Source organism: Marmota marmota, unplaced genomic scaffold (assembly GCF_001458135.2).
Source record: "Marmota marmota marmota unplaced genomic scaffold, marMar, whole genome shotgun sequence".
Lineage (NCBI taxonomy): Eukaryota > Metazoa > Chordata > Mammalia > Rodentia > Sciuridae > Marmota > Marmota marmota.
In genome coordinates, this window is record NW_025999977.1 from 42780599 (window position 1) to 42800359 (window position 19761).

At 34.3% G+C, this 19761-nt stretch overlaps 1 protein-coding gene across 4 annotated transcripts in view; it reads left to right on the forward strand.

The window, feature by feature from the left end:
* The first annotated feature begins 1133 nt into the window (after window positions 1–1133).
* Atad2b (ATPase family AAA domain containing 2B) overlaps window positions 1134–19761 on the forward strand; it is a 126778-nt gene continuing 108150 nt past the window's right edge. For 3 of the 4 annotated variants that reach the window (XR_007348167.1, XM_048804752.1, XM_048804753.1), the window contains exons 1-5: window positions 8359–8445; window positions 15570–15619; window positions 15980–16136; window positions 18534–18636; window positions 19440–19548. Coding sequence is in view for 3 of the 4 variants with exons in the window: in XM_048804752.1 (XP_048660709.1) it covers window positions 16051–16136; window positions 18534–18636; window positions 19440–19548 (298 nt within the window). In the remaining variant the exon portion in view is untranslated. Of the gene's footprint in view, window positions 1158–8293; window positions 8446–15569; window positions 15620–15979; window positions 16137–18533; window positions 18637–19439; window positions 19549–19761 lie in introns of those variants that run through there. The other variant, XM_048804754.1, reaches the window with a different exon arrangement.

Below are 19761 nucleotides of genomic sequence, written 5' to 3' on the forward strand. Positions count from 1 at the left end.
AGAGAGAAAGAGAGAGAGAGAGAGAGAATTTTAACATTTATTTTTTAGTTTTCGGCGGACACAACATCTTTGTTTTGTTTGTATGTGGTGCTGAGGATCGAACCCGGGCCGCTCGCATGCCAGGCGAGCGAGCTACCGCTTAAGCCACATCCCCAGCCCGGAAGTGGTGTTTTAAATTGCTATAATCTAGTAACTACTCTGTGCCATGCACTGAAGATAAGAGTATGTAAGACCCTTCACCGCAGCTGTGTAGCAAAATATTTTGTTTTTATTTAAATGTTGGGAAGTATGGCAATGCACAAGAGGAAGAGGAAAAGCCTTTCCCTGCTCCAGTTCTTCTAGTTCATTGTTTTTAGAGGTAACCACTGTTAAAGCTGGATATTTCCTTCCAGACCATTGCACATGTGTGTAAGGGTTGTTTATATGTGTACTTTTAAACAGATAAGGAATCAAATTCTATATGATATTTCTATTTTCAAGTCAGGGTCTTGCTGTGTTGCCCAAGTTGGCTTCAAACTCGAGATTTTCTCCTTCAGCCTCTTAAGTTAGCTGGATTTACAGGCATGGGCCACTGACCCAGAAATATGCTATTACTGATAGTTGATTTTCTACTATCATGTACATTCTTTCATAAGTTTATCCTTAAGGGTTTTCTAATATTTCATTGTATCATTACATCATTATTTATTTAACCTTTATTGGTACACAGATTGTCTTTATGTTTTTGACATAGTAAACAGTGTAGCAGGAAATGACCTGCTACATGTCTTTCTCTTTCAGGTAAAGTGAGGTTTTTGAGTCAAAGAGTTGTTCTACAATGAGGCTAAATAAATTTGTTTTCCATTTTCCTGTATGGTTAGCACTGTTTTGTTTTTTTTTTTTTAGTATACTGGAGATCACACCCAGGCCTTGCATGGTGAGCTCCGGTCTCCTCCTCTTATCTATTTATCTATTTATTTATTTTTGAGGCAGGATCTCACTAAGTTGCTGAGGCTGGCCTCCAACTTGCAGTCCTCCTGCCTCAGCCTTAAGTAGCTGGAATTACAGGCATGAACCACCACCATGCCTGGCTTCAGCACTGTTAAATTTTAATATACTATGGGGCTGGTGTTGTGGCTCAGTGGCAGAGTGCTTGCCTAGCACATGTGAGGCCCTGGGTTTGGTCCTCAACATCACATAAAAATAAATAAATTAATTAAAAAAAAAAAGACATTGTGTTTGTCTACAACTAAAAATTAAAAAAATTTAAAAATATACTATTATCGCTGGTTTAAATTTTAATATGATTATGGTTGCCCAATCACTGGATATCTTTAGTATCACAAAAATAGGTGCTTAATAAATGTTATTTGTGGAAGAAATTAATCACTGAAGATAATTAATAAATTTATAAAATTATATTACTCCTACAAAGCCTAATAAGTATCTCTTCTTGAGACGGTTATCTACTGTCAGGCGGTGGTGGGTATAGTATTTGTTATTTACACAGCCTCACGTGATTCTTCTGTCTTAAGAGGTAGTTTCTGAGTCAGGGATGGTGCTGCAGTATGGGATTGGTTCTTACTTCCAAGTCAGTAGCAGTTTTCAGGATTCATGTCTCTTTTTCATTTTAAGTAAGTAACATTTTCAAGTTAAGAACAAAACTACCTTCCAGAAAATTTTATCTGGAAGAAAACTGTATTTTAGATTATCATAGGCTGGCTGGGTTTTGTTTTTGTTTTGATACTGAGGATTGAACCCAGGGCACTTTACCACTGACTTGCATTTCCAAGCCTTTTTTTTTTTTTGAGACAGTCTTGCTAGGTCTTGCTAAATTGCTGAGGCTGGCCTTGAATTTATAATCCTCCTGCCTCAGCCTCCCTAGTCACTGGAATTACAGGTTTAATTCTCTGTGCCTATGTTTCCTAGGATTATTTAGAAATACTAAATTAGTAAGCCTTGCTCTTGGGATATTTGAGGAAAACTCAGGACATTTTGTGTGCTTGAAGTTTCAGGACTTTGTAGAATAGTGTTGGTCAAAGTTTTCTTTTCTGCTGTCATGGCAACCACTACCTCTGTGCATTCTTTTTATAAATGAAAGAAAAAGAAATCCACTACACTTCTGAGCTTTCTCGTGAAAGCTGGAGTACTTTTTTTTTTTTTTTTTAAAGACAAAAAGACTGTCTTATTAAGGAAATTGGAAAAGATTGATTGCACCCATACACTTTCTGATGTAACTTTGGGGAAAATGTTCCTATTCTGTTTTTTTTTTTTTCCCTCTCATTTTTGTATCTTTGCAGATTTTCTCTCATCAGTTAAAATTTATCTATCTATCTATCTATCTATCTATCTATTTATTTATTTATTTATTGGTATTGGGGAGTGAAACCAGTGGTGCTCTACCACTGAGCCGCATCCCTAACCCTTTTTATTTTTTATTTTGAGAGAGGGTCTCACTAAGTTGCTTAGGGCCTAAATTGTTGAGGTTGTCTTTTCAGAGGCAAGACCCTAAGAAACTTAGTGAGACTCTGTTTAAAAAAAAAAAAACAACTTGGATATACTGATCAGTGGTAAAGTGCCCCTGGGATCCTCTTGCCTTATCCTCCAGAGCTGCTGAGTTTACAGGTGTGTGCCACTGTGCCCAGCTTATTCTTTTCTTTTCTTTTTTTTTTTTTTTAGTACCAGGGTCTCACTGTGTTGCTTAGCGCCTCACCATTGCTGAGGCTGGCTTTGAACTCAGGATCCTCCTGTCTTAGCTTCTAGAGCTGCTGGGATTACAGGCATGTACCATTNAGGGGAGCGCGCTACCGCTTGAGCCACATCCCCAGCCCTTTAAACCTTTTTTTTTTTTAAATTCTGTATTTATTTATTTATATATGACAGTGGAATACATTACAACTCTTATTACACATACGGAGCACAATTTTTCATATCTCTGGTTGTATACAATGTATATTCACACCAATTCGTGTCTTCATACGTGTACTTTGGATAGTAATGACCATCACATTCCACTCCATGTCCCCTCCCTTCCTTTCCCACCCCTCTCCTTATCTAGAGTTCCTTGCTCCCCCTCCCTATCCCACTATGAATCCGCTTGCTTATATCAGAGAAAACATTCCCCGCATTTGTTTTTTTGGGATTGGCTAACTTCACATAGCATTATCTTCTCTAACTAAACTTTTATTTCTCACTTAATTCTGATATTTCTAAGACTCTCTCTATCTACAGTTATTACCTGTACTTTCTCACTATTCACCCAGCTTTTTGAAAAAATTGCCCTCTTAGAGGGAACAGTGCCCTCCTAATTACGAGTACCCTAATTATCAGATTCTGTTAAGTTCTTTATTTTTTATTTTGAGATGGGTCTCACTAAGTTGCTGAGAGGTTTTTTTTAAATTGCTGAGGCTGACCTTGAACTTCTTCTATCTTTTTGCCTCAGTCTGGTCTCCCAGTTGCTGGGATTACAGGCATGCATCACCATGCCCTTCTCTCCCTGCTGTTTTAGTGAGACATTATATTTTTCTCTGGTTTCTATGATAGATTCTTTGCACATTCCTTTAATGTAGGTATTTTTTTTAAGGTTTTGACTTCTACCCCCGTGTTCTTTTTTATTCTGTGTATTACCTGAGATCGTTTCTTTTGTTATCTTGTTTCATGTCCATCTCTATCTGATTTCATCTCTGAGCTTCATTTCCCACAACCTGATAGACATCTCAAGATTTGTGGCAGAATAGTGGTCAATATTTGTGGTAGCTGAAAAGTATGCCTTAAGAGACACTTAGACTTGAGAAAATTATTTTTCCATATTGGAGAAAAATGATCTATTTCAGAAAATGAAAGTTGAGGACAAACATTAAATTGGAATTATTATATCCTTTCATTGTACTTTTACCTCTTGTAGCATTTGATGATTTTTACTATTATTATGTCTTCCTTGAATCATGCTCTACTATTTTATGTGTTCTATTATTAAATTGTTACAAAATGTTTTTCCATTTCCATAGAAAACTCTACATTTTCTTTTTTTTTTAATAAATATTTTTTAGTTATAGATGGACACAATACATTTATTTTATGTGGTGTTGAGGATCCAACCCAGTGCCTCACATGTGCTAGGCAAGTGCTCTACCACTAAGCCACAACCCCAGCCCTCTACATAATCATTTTAAATTCCACATCATTATGATGTCTTTGTCTCTACTAGTAGTTGTCGTTTCTCATTTTTGGCTAACAGAATTTTATATAATTTATTATTAACTATTATTATTATAACTGTTTAGGGTCAAGTAGGTTCTCAATAAATGTTTGTTAAATGAAATGATTCCCTTGGTTTTAGATACCTTTCCTACTTATGAATTGTTATAACTTTGACACAGGTTACTAAATGGCTGTGGGTAGCTTGCATAATCTTTTTGAAATATCTTTGTCATGAAACTAGTAACGCCTTCCCTCAAAGGAAGAGTTATGTTATAATTAGCTAGTAAAGTGCTTTGAGGATGAAAAAATTAAGGTTGAGCATTTTGATCATCCTATTAAAGGTGAATTGTTATTATCAGGTGTAGATTAAAGCTTTCCCCAATGTTGAAGTTAATTAAGTAGTGCAGAAGTAACTATTTTTGTAACTATTTGCAACTTGGTTATTTGCTTTACTGAAATCCCTAGATTTCTTTGGAGAGAAGGAGCTTTTTGTAATGCAATTCATTCCTAGGTCTCTGTCATAGAGCCAAGTAAGGTGTGAAACCCTCTCATAATAAGAGCAGTAAATATGCCAGTACAGTGCAGCAGTTAGGATGATGTACCTCATATCATGCTTAAACTATGTTGTTTCCCTGTGGTTCTCAAATTTGTGCTTAAGCATCGTTTGGAGGCCCTCATTAAAATGTTCTACATCCAGAGATTCTAGTTCAGCAGGTTATACTGCTGTGATGACTAATACAGGTGATTTCTAATTCAGATAATTATATAGACAACAGTTTGAGACTGACTCCTGAATAGAACTTGATGTCCAAAGACTTACATACTGAGAATGTTTTAAAAATTGCTGGGCATCAAATATTTTACTATTTTGTTTTGTGTTCAATTCCATAGTATATAATATTTGTTTCCATAGTATGTTTGGGAAACTGCAGTACTTGCAGATGAACTATGAAAACAAGAGCTTGATCAGATAAGTTTGTGGAAATAATTATATATAAATATTGTAGCTAATAGGGGGAAAGCATCAATTTAGGTTTGATTCTTCAGGATGGTTTCATGAAAGAATGGTATTGAAGAGATGGTCTTGAAGTGATTTTATTAGAAGGAATAATGTTGGCTTGGAGTATCTAAATTGGCAAAGGAGCGGATGTAGGTGCAGCTGAATGGTAGAACACTTGACCAACATGCACTAGTCCCTGGTTTCAATCCCAAGCATTCCATAATAAATAAGTAGATGGAGATCTAAAGTAGTTTATATATATTAATTTCTTATTCACAAATATACCTTAGCTTAGAATACATGATGTTGTTTTCTCAGTGACTAAGTTTTGAGTATGTTATATAATAATGATTTTCAAAGCCTAATGTGCACATGGAGCACCTGTGGATCTGGTTAAAATGGTTTCAGATTCAGTAGGGCCAGGTGTGGAGCCTAAGATTCTGCATTTCTGTGTAGCTTTTTTTTGGTACTGGGGATTGAACTCAGGGGTACTCGACCACTGAGCCACATCCCCAGCCCTATTTTGTATTTGATTTAGAGCCCTATTTTGTATTTGATTTAGAGTTGCTTAGTGCCTTGCCATTCCTAAGGCTGGCATTGAATTTGGGATTCTCCTGTCTCAGCCTCCCAAGCCACTGGGATTATAGGCACGTGCCACGGAGCCCGGCTCTAAGATTCTGCATTTCTAATGAGCTACAAGGCAGATGATGCCCATGCCATTGGGCATATTTGGAGTAAAGAATGTCTAGGATGAGTAGTTGTATTAGGTCAGCTTTAAGGCACATAACCTTGGGAGACTATAAATATCCTAGGGTAGAGTATCTGAGATAGTATAAAGAAAACTGCACTGGAAACAAAAGGGCCAAAGTTCTAGGGGCTTTTTTGGTCAGTCATTTGTTAGTTATGTGGGCTAGACCTTGAACTAGTTCACTTACCTCGAGCTTTAGTATTTACTCTCTTAAAGGATGGTGTTGGAGAAAGCAAAGGCCTAGAGAATTATATCATAAAAAAGTCTTTTATTAATAAAGTATTATTACATAATTTAGAAATTTCTTTTTTTTTTTTTTTTTTGGTACTTGACATTGAAAGTCAGGGGTGCTTAACTATTGAGCAACATACCCAGCCCCATATTTTTTTTTGCCTTTCAGAATCTTTATTCATTCATTAACATTAGCCACGCTGTTTTTTTCCCCACTTTTTTTTATTGGTGCATTATAGTTGTACATATTGATGGGACTTGTTACATATTTGTACATGCACACAATGTAACAATATAACTTGATCAGTGTCACTCCCCAGCATCTTCCCCTTCCCTCCTTACCTTCAATCCCTTTGTTCTTTTCCTCTGCTGCTCTCCCTTTGATTTTTAGGAGATCAACTTCCACCTTTCTTTTTCTTTTTCCTCTCTAGCTTCCCTATATGAAAGAAAACACAGGACCCTTAACCTTCTGAGTTTGATCCCAGCCCTTTTTGAGATCTCACTAAGTTGCATAGGGCTTTACTAAATTGCTGGGGCTGGCCTCAACTCAGCCTCCAGAGTGGCTGGGATGACTGGCGTGCACCTCCTGCCTTGCTGTTTGAATTTCTAATTGTCTCCCTGCTTTCCTTCTTTTTTTTTTTTGTACTGGGAATTTACCTAGGATTGCTCTACCAGCCACTGAGCTACACCCAAGCCTTTTTTATTTTATTTTTTTTTAGTTTTATTGATTTTATTTTTTTAAATACGTGACAGCGGAATGCATTACAAATCTTATTACACATACAAAGTTCATTTTTCATATCTTTGTATATAGAGTATGTTCACGCCAATTCATGCCTTTATATGTGTACTTTGTTTTTTTTTGCATTACAATTTTTATTACACATATATACTACTATTTTTCATATCTCTGTTTATATATAAAGTATGTTGCCACCCAGTTAGTGGGAGAGATTTGGTCAGGAACAGAATATTGGTGAGTTATCAGAATAATATCTAACCAGATAAAAAGGGGAAAATAGTAACTTTACATTGTAGAAACTTGACAGATACCAACTTGACCAGGCCATCATGGCTAACATCCTTAGTGATGGGAAGGATATAGTATGCAAAGCATTATTTCCATATATTCTTTCCAAAATGTGTACCCTAAATCTGATTATGAAGAACATCAGCTAGACCCAGAGAGAAGGGTTGTCTTAGAAAATGAGAGGTCTGTACTTTTACAGTCAAGACATGAAAGACAGATAGGGCAAGACTGAAATACTGTTCCAGGGTACAGGGGAGGGAAGATCTGGTAGCTAAATGCAATATATGTTCCTGGATAGGATCTTGGATCAGAGAGACATTGTTGAGACACTTGGTAAAATTTGAATGTTTGTGGATTGGCTTTACGTTACACCAGTGTTGATTTCCTGATTGTGAGGATTAGTAATATAAATTGTATTATAATTTATATAAATGTAATATAATAATATAATATAATGTATATAAATATAAATAAATAATATAAATATAATGTAAAATATATAAATATAATGTAAAATATAAATATAATGTATATAAATTAGTAATATAAATAGTAATATAAATTGTCCCATATTTTGGGAAGTGTACACCAGAGTTTTTAGGACATTTGAAGCATTATCTTATAGAAAGATATGTAAGTATCCCAAGCAGTCATACACCTTTTCTTGAAACTTATTCAAATTAAAACCAATAAATGAAATATGTTTTTCTAGCTATAATTTTTTTTTGGGGGGGGGATACCAGGGATTGAACTTGGGGGCATTGACCATGAGCCACACCCCCAGCTATTTAGAGACAGAGTCTTATTGAGTTGCTTAGGGCCTCAGTCTTCCTGAAGCTGACTTTGAACTCATGATCCTCCTGCCTCAGCCTTCTGAGCTGCTGGAATTATAGGTGTTTGCCACCATACCTGGCCTCTAGCTATAATTTTAATCTTCCTTCCTTTCTTGTTTCTATATTTATAAATAATTATATTTTCTATATTTGTAGTATGATTTGGTCAATACATACTGGTTGAAAAAAGTACTCTCCTTAATTATCCAAGAATAGTAAGTATTTTGTTTCTTAATAGGAGTAATAAATAAATTTTTAATGATCTTTTTCAGAAAGCTGAAGTTGATGGGAGTTTAAGTGATAGCCACGTATCTCCTCCAGCCAAACGCACTTTGAAACAACCAGATTCTGTTTGCAAAGACAAATCGAAATCGCGAAGTACTGGTCAGCGAGAAGAATGGAACATAACAACTGGACAGACCAGGTGAGAAGGGAGGATTTATTCGTTGTTTTTTCATGAATTATTTGATGTGATTCAGAGTTGATGTTAATGCTAATTTCTTAACTTCTAAGTCAACTAGTATCTTAAATACTTGTAGATATAAATTAAGCTAATTTTATAATTTTTTGTCTGTAAATTTATTTTCTCCAAATGTTCTGTAAAAGGTATATGTGTTATAAAGATATATAGTGTGTAATAGAAACTATTATTACTAAAAGAATAAGGATTTTAATGGATCTTGAATGGGCATTCATATTTATAGTCCTTAAAATTTATGACTAGCTTAATAAACCTAGTTTTATTTATTTATTTATTTTTAAAAATATTTTTTGGTTTTCGGCGATAGATCTTTATTTTTTTAATATGTTGTGCTGAGAATCGAGCCCAGTGCCGCACGCATGCCAGGCGAGCGCGCTACCGCTTGAGCCACATCCCCAGCCCCTAGATTTATATTTTTTAATGGAAAATAAATCAAATCTCCCCTAAGATTATTGAATGTTCTACTTGAATTGATATACTATAATGTAATGAGATTTCAGTTATTATAAAAAAAAATCTTTTTCATGCATTATCTTGTTTTCAATTGAATTTGCTTTGTGTTTGGTTCAATATGTATTAGAAGAACTTAATTTTGCTCTGTTTCAAAGTAAATGGTAATAACTTAATGTAGGTTGGATAGGTGTGCACACAAACAGAAAAGATTTTAATATTGAACTATAAATCTTTAGCTGTTGCTTCTTTTCCAAAGTCTTTGATGTACAATTGCTGATGATATGCAGAGAACAAACTAAAGGGAAGTCCTTTGTTTTCATTCTTTTTCAAGCGTTTAAAGGTATTTTAATTTCATAAATGGAGGTAAATTCTGGATACTGTTGCTCTTTTTTTAAAAAATATTTTTTTAGTTGTAGGTGGACATAATTTTATTTATTTATTTATTTATTTATTTATTTATTTATTTATTTATATGTGGTGCTGAGTATTGAACCCAGTGCCTCACATGTGCCAGGCAAGTGTTCTACCATTGAGCCACAACCCCAGCCCTAAATACTGTTACTCTTTAATCAAAATCTTGGTGTTATACAGACTTTGATGGGCTATGTACATAAACTCTCTAAGGATTTATATTTAAAACAGTATGTTCTATAAAAGATATTACTTTTAACTTTTTAAAATTTTCCTCAGGAGTCTGAGGCAGGAGAGGATCCCTTGAGCCCAGGAGTTAACATAGTGAGACCCTGTCTCTTAGAAAAAGAGTACTGCCATTTAATTATACTTTATACTTAACCTATCTGTTGTAATCTGTATTCTGCATTTATAAAATGAATGAGTCAGGTTTTTTCTAGAAAAACATTTTTAATAATTTTTTTTACTAATGTTAATATTAGCGTTAATATTTATTCAGTTGTACATATCCAATGTGCTATATTTTTCACAGCCTATCTGTCCAAAAAGGCTTTATGTAATGATTTGGATCATGTTCTTTCATATGAAAAATCTTCAAAATATATTGGAAGGATAGTTATATTTCCATTTAGGTGTCTTACAGTTTGATATTCCTTTTTTTTTTTTCCCCCCAGTGGTACTGGGGATGGAACCCAGGAGGGCTTTACCACTGAGCTACATTCCCAGTGTCCCCCAACCCCCATTTTGAGATGGGGTTTTATTAAGTGGCTTAGGGCCTTTCTAAGGTGCTGAGGCTGGCCTCAAACTTGCGATCCTCCTATCTTTGCCTCCTGGGGTTACAGGCATATACTACCAAGCTAAGTGCTTTTAAAAAAGTACTAAGTATATTTCCATAAAAAGCTTAAATAATGAATACTAATTAATTTGTTGTTTTTGTTTTGGTAGAAAAATTATTGTTTACAGTTTGCACAATTTAAGAAGTGTTTTTATTTTTTTTTAAATCTTTATTTTTAAAAAAATTTTTTTTTAGTCATAGATGACGTAATACCTTTATTTTATGTGGTGCTGAGGATTGAATCCAGTGCCTCACACATGCTAGGCAAGCACTCTGCCACTGAGCTACAGCCCCAGCCCCCTAAGAAGTGTTTTTAGTTGCTTGATCTAGGAATATGAATAGTGCTGCCCTGTTTTGATGTTTTATTTATTTTTATTTATTTTATTTTTTAAAAAGATTATCCCTTTTTTTTTTTTTTTTTTTTGAGAGAGAGAGAGAGAGAATTTTTAGTATTTATTTTTTAGTTTTCGGTGGAAAACTAAACATAAAACTAAAACACAACATCTTTGTTTGTATGTGGTGCTGAGGATCGAACCCGGGCCGCACGCATGCCAGGCAAGCGCACTACCACTTGAGCCACATCCCCAGCCCCCTTTTGATGTTTTGGATGGCCTGAAAAGAAAATATTATTTGACTTATTGCATTCAACACAATTGAATTTCAAGAAAGACTTGTAGTTAAAAATATTTTAGATTTTGAGATAATACAAAAATCAGGATTATAGATTTTTGTAGATAAATATAACATCAGGATTTATTAAAAAGTCTTGGATTTTTTTTTTTTTTTAAAGAGAGAGAGAGAGAATTTTTTCATATTTATTTTTCAGTTTTCGGCGGACACAACATCTTTATTTTATGTGGTGCTGAGGATGGAACCCAGCGCCCCGCGCATGCCAGGCAAGCGCGTTACTGCTTGAGCTACATCCCTAGCCCTAGGATTTGTTTTTATGTAATGAACTTGAAATTTTTGATTTCTTTATTTTGGTAACCCAGCTCTCTGAGTATGTAAGGTAAAATTATTTAAGTCCTTTTAGAAAAATAATTCGTTAGGAATAATGATTCATTTACAGGGAAATTGAATATGGGCAGGAATTTTATCATCCTAGAGAAGCAATGAATCCTAAAGAAGTTTGCAAAGACAGCTAACTTCTTTAAAGAAATTATTCTTAAAAAAAATTTTTTTTTTAGTTCTTGATAGACCTTAATTTTATTTATTTATATGTGGTGCTGAGAATTGAACCCAGTGCCTCACACAAGCCAGGCCAAGTGTGCTACAGCTGAGCCCCAGCCACAGCCCTAAAGAAATTACTCTTAATTGTTGAAATAAGTTTTCTTTTTAGAGATAGGTAATTGGATGAAGATAAAGTGGATGTAGAGTTTTTGAGTTTCCTTTTTCCTTTTTTTTTTTGGTACGGATTGAACCTAGGGGCTTTTTACCACTGAGCTATAGTCCCAGTCCTTTTTAGTTTTTGTTTTGAAACAGGGTCTTACTAAATTGCTGAAGCTGACCTTGAATTCGAAATGTTCTTACCTCTGCCTTCAGAACAGCTGGTATAACAGGTGTGCATCACCTTGCCTAGCTGTTCAGACATTTATTTAATCTGGGGCCTGCGTGTGTAGTGTGTGAGTGAGTGTGGTGGTGATGGTTTTAGGAGAGGAGGCCTAGAGAATGATGTCTCTAGAATAACAGAATAACATACTCTTACGATAGACAAAATTAAATATTTAATGAGACTAACAGAACAATTATAGCATGCCTGAAAATTTCCTTTTGTGGTAAGGTGATGAGGGAGTAGTGAGATTTGGCAGCAGTGACCACTATGTCAGTCTGCTGAGGCACATTAGAATTGAGAGGTGGTAGTGGCTGTGTATGTTCTGTCAGAACTGGGACTTTTTATGAATCAGGGTTTATAACCCTCACAAATCACTAATTGCCTTGGCTTTATATGAGAAAAGGAAAATAAGAAATGACGTATTTTTTTCTTTTGGTGGTGGGGATTTAAAGTAGGGCTTCACACATTTTGCTGTAGACCTATGCCCCCAGCCAGTAATGAAATTTTTGTTGGTGGTATTAGGGATTGAACCCAGGACTTCCTGCTTGCTATACAAGCGCTCTACCACTGAGTTATGTCCAACTCTTTTTTAAAATATATATTTATTTTTTAGTTGTATTGAACACAATATCTTTATTTTATTTATTTATTTTATGTTGTGCTAAAGATCGAACCCAGGGCCTTGCACATGTTAGGCAAGCGCTTTACCACTGAGCCACAACCCCAGCCCCTTTGTTTTTATTTTGAAACAAGGTCTTGCTAAACTACCTAGGCTAATTTCAAACTTGTGATCCTCTTGCCTCAGCCTTGAGCTAGTAATTTTTTTTTTGGTACCAGAGATTGAATTTAGGGGCACTTAACCACTGAACCACATTCCCAGCTTTTTTTATTCTTTATTTTGAGACAAGGTCTCACTAAGATAATTAGGGGTTCGCTAAGTTGCTGAAGCTGTGTTTGAATTTGGGATTCTCCTGCCTCAGCCTCCCGATCCTCTGGGATTATTGATGTGTACGCTACACCTGGCATTAATGAGTAGTATTGTGTTGGTGTGCACTCAGATTGTTTAAAGCTGTAGAAAATACTAATATAATAATCATCTAATGAAGGGCAAAACTGTCTTCAATTAAAAATTTAGTAGGGCTGGGGGGAAAGCTTACAGGTAAAGTGATTGCTAAGCATGCGTGAAATCTTGGATTAGATCCCCACCACATCATACACCCATGGGTGGTGGGGCGGGTAGAAAAAGAAAAACTGAGAAACAGATATTGGGGAAAAAAATTCTCTACCAACCTCCACTTTAAAAAATAAACAAAGGAACCTTTGTATCATAAATAATCTATGGAAGATTTGTTTAAGCAATGACCCTACTTGATTGCCATGCTGTGAATGGAATATAAGGTCTTGTGTATGCCCTATCACAGTCTACACCCCAAATCCCTGATCATATTTTTAGTGATTAGCTTTTGAGAACATTGATGTTTAAAGACTTTTTAGGCTCATACATTATTTCTTGGCAGGTCAACTCTTTAAAATCTCAGTATTTCCCTTGTTATATTATCCAAGTATTTCATGTCCTTTTTCCTTCTTTGTTTCTCCTTTTTATAAAGAGAAATGATAAAGGAGAAATAACAGAGAAGTAGTAGTTGGTTGAATAGCATGAGGAACGAGCCCCCTTTCCCCCAAGTCAGAAATGGAACCCAGGATCTTGCACATGCCAGGCAAAGATTCAGCTATGTCTCCAGCCATTTAAATTTTTTTTTGTTTTGAGTCAAGGTCTCCCTGAGTGCTTAGGATGGCCTCTAATTTGCAATTATCCTGCCTTAGTTTCCCACATAGATGGGATTATGGGCATGTCCCACCATGCCTGAATAAGCTTTGTTTTTTAAAAGCTAATCTTTTATTAGCAACAAAAATTACCAAAGTATGCATTGTCTTCTTTAGAGCAGCAAAAAAATCTTACTTTGCTTCTTATCCCAATGATGTTGCCATTGTTCAGAAAAATTTTTAGGTTTCTTTTGTGGAATGATTTTAAGGTCTGCGTTTTATTGTTTTGAATAATTTAAGTGATCTAAAATATCAACTATTTGTCCTTGTGTCCAGCCAAAATTCACTTGGCACCAAGACTTCTGAATAAACTGATAATTTCTGAATAAACTGAGTTAATGTTATATTGGTTCTAAAGCCAAAAAGTATTTATGAAGTAATAACATTGATTTTTCTATGTGGTTTTAAGTGGATCTTACGAGGGTTCTAGAGAATTCCAGAAATGCATTGTGCAATAGCAACATTGTTAGAATATACATATTACATTAATTACTTTATAGTTACACATAAAAGGTGGTATATTAGGACAAGATTTTGTATTCCAGGGAGAAAAGGGGATTGGAAGGTTTTTTTCTTTTATTTTATTTGTGTGTGTGTATTTTAATATTTTTAGTTGTAGATGGACACAATACCTTAATTTTGTTTATTTAGTTTTTTTATGTGGTGCTGGGGAAAGAACCCAGTCTCTCATGCATGCTAGGCAAGTGCTCTACCACTGAGCCACAACCCCAGCCGTGTGTGTGTGTATGTGTGTGTGTGTGTGTGTGTGTTTTACTTGTAGTTGGACACAATACCTTTATTTTGTTTGTTTATTTTATGGGGTTCTGAGGATCGAATCCAGTGCTTGCACATGCTAGGTGAGTGCTCTACCACTGAGCCACAACCCCAGCACCCTGTGTTTGTTTTTTGACAGCCTGAAGAAATGCATACTTGTCTGCATTTTTGTTTATACCTGATATTCATGTTGGTTATAACCTTTGCTGTCCCAGGGGTATTATTATGATATATATTTACAATTGAAAATGAAGAGTGCTAGAGTAACAACCAAAAATGTTCGAATATTTTAAATAAAAATTTACATGAACCATATAGATTAGAAAAAAGTCATATGTATATATTTGCTGTTTAATGTTTTTCCCTTGTTTTTTATCTTAAAAAAATTGTATTTCAAAACTATTTTAGTTTGCATTGACAGCTCTTTTATTATGTACCAACTTAGTTTTTGTTTTTAAAATCTCTGATTATACTGAGAATACTGTGACTACTTAAGCTCTCATGTTTTTTGATGACCTTTTTAGTTTCTTTCTAATGGCATTTTTCTCTTCCTCTCCTGAAACAGGAGAATTGTAAAATGACATTTCTGAGAAGTCAGCAAAGTTTTCATTTGTCAGTTTAAAATGTGTAATAAAATATTTCAAAGAAATTAATAAATGATATTGGTGTTCAAGTACTTTTTTCCCTTACAGTTTGAATAAATTTGTTATAATTTGGAATGTATTTTGTCAACCAGAGTCAATCGTTATTAGTTGTCACGGTTACCTACAGGTTCAGTTGAGTCTGTGCTGCATGTTAAGCTAAGCCTTTTCACTGGAATTTTAATTCATAGTGTTGACAACACAGTAAATTCAGTTTATAATCTTTTATTAAAACTTTTTTTGAGGGCTAGGGTCGTGACTCAGCAGTAGAGCGCTCGTCTTGTACATGCAAGGCCCTGGGTTCGATCCTCAGCACCACATAAAAATAAATAAATAAATAAATAATTAAAATAAAGTTATTAAAGAGAAAAACTTTTCTTGAAATAATTAAATGACTCTTAGCTAGTATGTTATTAGTTGGTATGCTGTCAATCTCAGTAAAAAATGTTATCTTACTGTAAAGCATAATATATCACTAACATTTTAAAGATTATAAAATAATTCCATCAATATTGAATTTCTTGTTTATCTAAACAAATGTTGATGTGTTTGCATATTAAATATAATTGTGTTCTAGGTTAACTTCTCAGCCTGGTGCTACGTTACCAAACGGACATAGTAGCTTATGTGAGTATTCTGTTGTGAAACTGGTTGGTATTGAAATTTTTATAATGGTGTTAGATTTAAGCATTAAAGTGGGGAAGAAGAGAGCAATTTAATACTGTGCTCCTATATAGTTGGAAGTGACCTGAATTTCAGTCATAGCGAAAATGTACATAATCATTGAATTTTGAAAAATCGGTATAACTGAAATAATTAAAATATTTTGATTGATTATAGAAGTTATAAGAAAATTTAGATTATTGAGTATTAAAGCCTTTTAAGAGTTCAACTTTTGTAGTCTTTTAAAAGTAATTGTTAAATATTTTTTAATTTTCTTCCTTTTGAATTTTGTACTTTGAAATGGAAATCTCTCTCTTCTTGTAGCCCTTCGAAGCCATCCCCTTCGAGGGGAAAAGAAGGGAGGAGATGGGGATCTTTCTTGTATAAATGGTGACATGGAAGTCAGAAAAAGTTGTCGTTCCAGGAAAAACAGATTTGAAAGTGTGAACCAGAGTTTGCTGTTTGATCAACTAGTAAATAGGTATGAATGTTTATGCAGTAAGCAATTTTATTTAATTATTTGATTTTTAAGCCTGTTGTTTTTAGAAAAGTAATTTAAACACCCTCTGCAATAAACACAATTCTTTTAAAACTTAATCTGAATTAACAAAGGCTGGTAGTGACTATAAGGGTTTTCATAAGGTTAGTATATTTAATATAATGTGTATAATAGCTAAAATTTTCTTATCAAGCGCTTGTGAATAGATGATAAAACTAATTTTATTTAAATTTCAATACTGTAGTCCTTTGATTATTACTCATTTCACATTTGTGTTTTTGACAGTTTTCAAGCAATATTAAGCTTCATTAAGCAATATTAAGCTTCATTCATACTGATAGTGAATGGAAAGCTGGGGGTATAACTTAGTGATAGAGTGTTTGTATAGCATGTGCATGACCCTGGGCTGGGTCCTGTGCACTAGGAGGAAAAAAGATAATGGTAGTTTTGCTTAGTCATAATTTTGAATTAAAGATGTTTTGAGCCAGAGTACTTAGCATTGAGTCACTTAGCTGTTGAGTGAGTTTCACCAGTTGTCAGCTCATCGTCTATATTCACAAAACTAGTCTTCTCAGAAAATATATTGTCTTAGTCCTTTTTTTTGGCTATGCTAACAGACTGGGTAAATTATAAAGAAAAGGAACTTATTTCTCATGATCCTGGGGGCTAGAAAGTCTAACTAAGACTCTTGAGGGCCTTCTTCCTGCATCAGAACATGGTGGAGGCATGGCATGGCATGAACATGCAAGAGAAACGGGGAGGAAGGGAAGAGAGGGCAAGGGGAAAGGGGGCTGAACTCCTCCCTTTTATAACTAATACTGTTGTAGTAACTACCTTAATCCATTCATGAATATGGTGACCCAGTGACCTAATTACCTTTTAAAGGTCCTACCTCTCATTTCTGTTGCATTGAGGATTAATTTTTTAACTCGTGAACTTTGAGAGACATTTAAACCATAGTGTACATCATTCTACTTAGCCTTTATTTTTTTATTATTATTTTTTTTAAAGAGAGAGAGAGAGAATTCCCCAATATTTATTTTCTAGTTTTCGGTGGACACAACATCTTTGTTTGTATGTGGTGCTGAGGATCGAACCTGGGCCGCATGCATGCCAGGCAAGCGCGCTACCACTTGAGCCACATCCCCAGCCCTCTACTTAGCCTTTAGATAGTTTTACAATTAGTATGATCTCCATTTCATAGGAGAGGAAATAATAATATAGAGATAAATTTTCGTATGTTATTATTTGTTAGGCACTTAGATCAGAACTTAGGCACATAGCAAATGTTATGAGAGTGTTTATAATATAAAATAAAAATTGCTAAGATATCAACATGTATTTCTTGGATACCAGTGTTCTACTGTAAAATTTCTAAAAATATATTCAGTTAATCTTTTTTTAATATATTTCTTAGTTGTCAATGGATTTTTATTTTATTTATTTAAATGTGGTGCTGAGAATTGAACCCAGTGCCTCACACATGCTAGGCAAGCACTATACCATTGAACCACAACACCAGTTCCAGTTAATCTTAACTGTTTTAAACCTTTTTTTAATTGATTTTATTTTTTAAATACATGACAGCAGAATGCATTACAATACTTATTACACATATAGAGCACAATTTTTCATATCTCTGTTTGTATATAAAATATGTTCACACGAATTCATGTCTTCATACATGTACTTTCATCGTTGCTAATCCCCTGACCCCTCTAATTGCTAATCCCCTCCTACCCCTCTGCCCTATCTAGAGTTCCTCTATTCCTCCCATGCTCCCCCTCCCTACCCCACTATGAGTCCGACTCCTTATATCAGAGAAAACATTTGACATTTGTTTTTTTGGGATTGGCTAACTTTATTTAGCCTTACTTCTCCAACTCTATCCATTTACCTGCAAATGCCATGATTTTATTACCTTTTATTGCTGAGTAGTATTCTATTGTGAATCCATTCATCTACTGAAGGGCATCTAGGTTGGTTCCACAGTTTTGTTTAAACCTTTTTGTTATTTTTTTTCCTATACATTCCTAATAATATCTTCAAGTTGAAAGATTTTTACTTAGTTTTTGTTTTTCAGTCCCGTGGTTCTGGTAATCAGTTGTTTATAGTGGCATTATGGATTTATTTATTTGGAGCCTTATAAACAAAAGCCTTATATTAAAATTTTAATAAATACATTAAGATAGAAGATGTTCTGGTTCCATCTTTTTTTTAATGCAAATTGTCTTCTGAAACTAGTTATGAAAGTTATTAAATCATATAGCTACATATCAGAGATGATTTAATTATGCTTTGCTGAATAGACTTTGACATGTATGATGTAGTGTGTGGTCTCACTATTATCTAAACCTTGGATTTATTATATAATTGTAGTACTGCTGAAGCTGTACTACAAGAAATGGACAATATTAACATCCGACGGAATCGACGATCAGGAGAAGTGGAACGACTTCGAATGTGGACAGATACAGAATTTGTGAGTACATTAGCTGTAGTAATCTTTTCATTTTTTTTTAATAATTGCAATGAATGAGGAATTCGAAGGGAGAATGAACAACAGTAGGATTTTTTGAATCAACAATTGTTCTTTTCAACTTAGTTTGGAATTTTATTGCTTGCTTTCTTCATTTCATTCTCTTCTTGCTGCAACCTTTCCTAAAAGACCCTTTATGCTTTTGCCAGATGAATCATCTTAAAGTGTACCTCTCTCACTGCTCTATTTTGAACATTTAATGGTTTCTGAATTATTCACTGAGTTAATTAAAAACACCTTGACCTTTGTAATCTGGCTTCAACTTTATTTTCTTACACATCATCGCCCAAATACAAACAAATCATTTTCCTCCATATATTTTACTCTTGCTAATATTTCTGGTTAGTGACTGATGTAATCCTACCACTTAATTCAAGGTTCCTCACAAATGCTGCCTCCCTTCCACTCCTTAATAAGAGGAAGAATTTCTATTCTTTGGATTCTGGTGTACTCTTTACCTGTCTTTACAGCATTAAACTTGTTTTATTTTATAATTACCTTACTTGTCTTACTGCCTCCTATTAGGGTGCAGTTTGCTTGAGGGAGAAAGTATGTTTTTCATTTTTTGTAAGTTTTTTTTCCATTTTGTCCTTTACAAATTCAGGAATCTCCATCCTCATAAATCTGTGCCTTATAAATAGGTGCTCAGTAAATTTTTATCAAGCTTGCATATTTCATTGGGTTGATATTATTTATAGCAAAGAATAAATGCCATGTTAATATCTGATGATTTCTCTCTTTAAAAGGAAAACATGGATATGTATTCAAGAGTGAAAAGGCGAAGAAAATCACTAAGAAGAAATAGTTATGGGATTCAGAATCATCATGAAGTTTCTACTGAGGGTGAAGAAGAAGGTTTGTAAAGCACCTTATGAAGTAAATACTAGAAAGTTTAGGTGGGAGGGAAGAAAAATATTATGTACAAATTATAGTTGTAAAATATTGCTAGGGAGGTCTATATTCTATAATTTGAAGTAATTTAAACTCAGTTGGTATTCTGGGTTTTCATTTCCTTCATTTGGGAAAATGCTTTTAACTACATTATAAATATTTATGTAATATATTAGT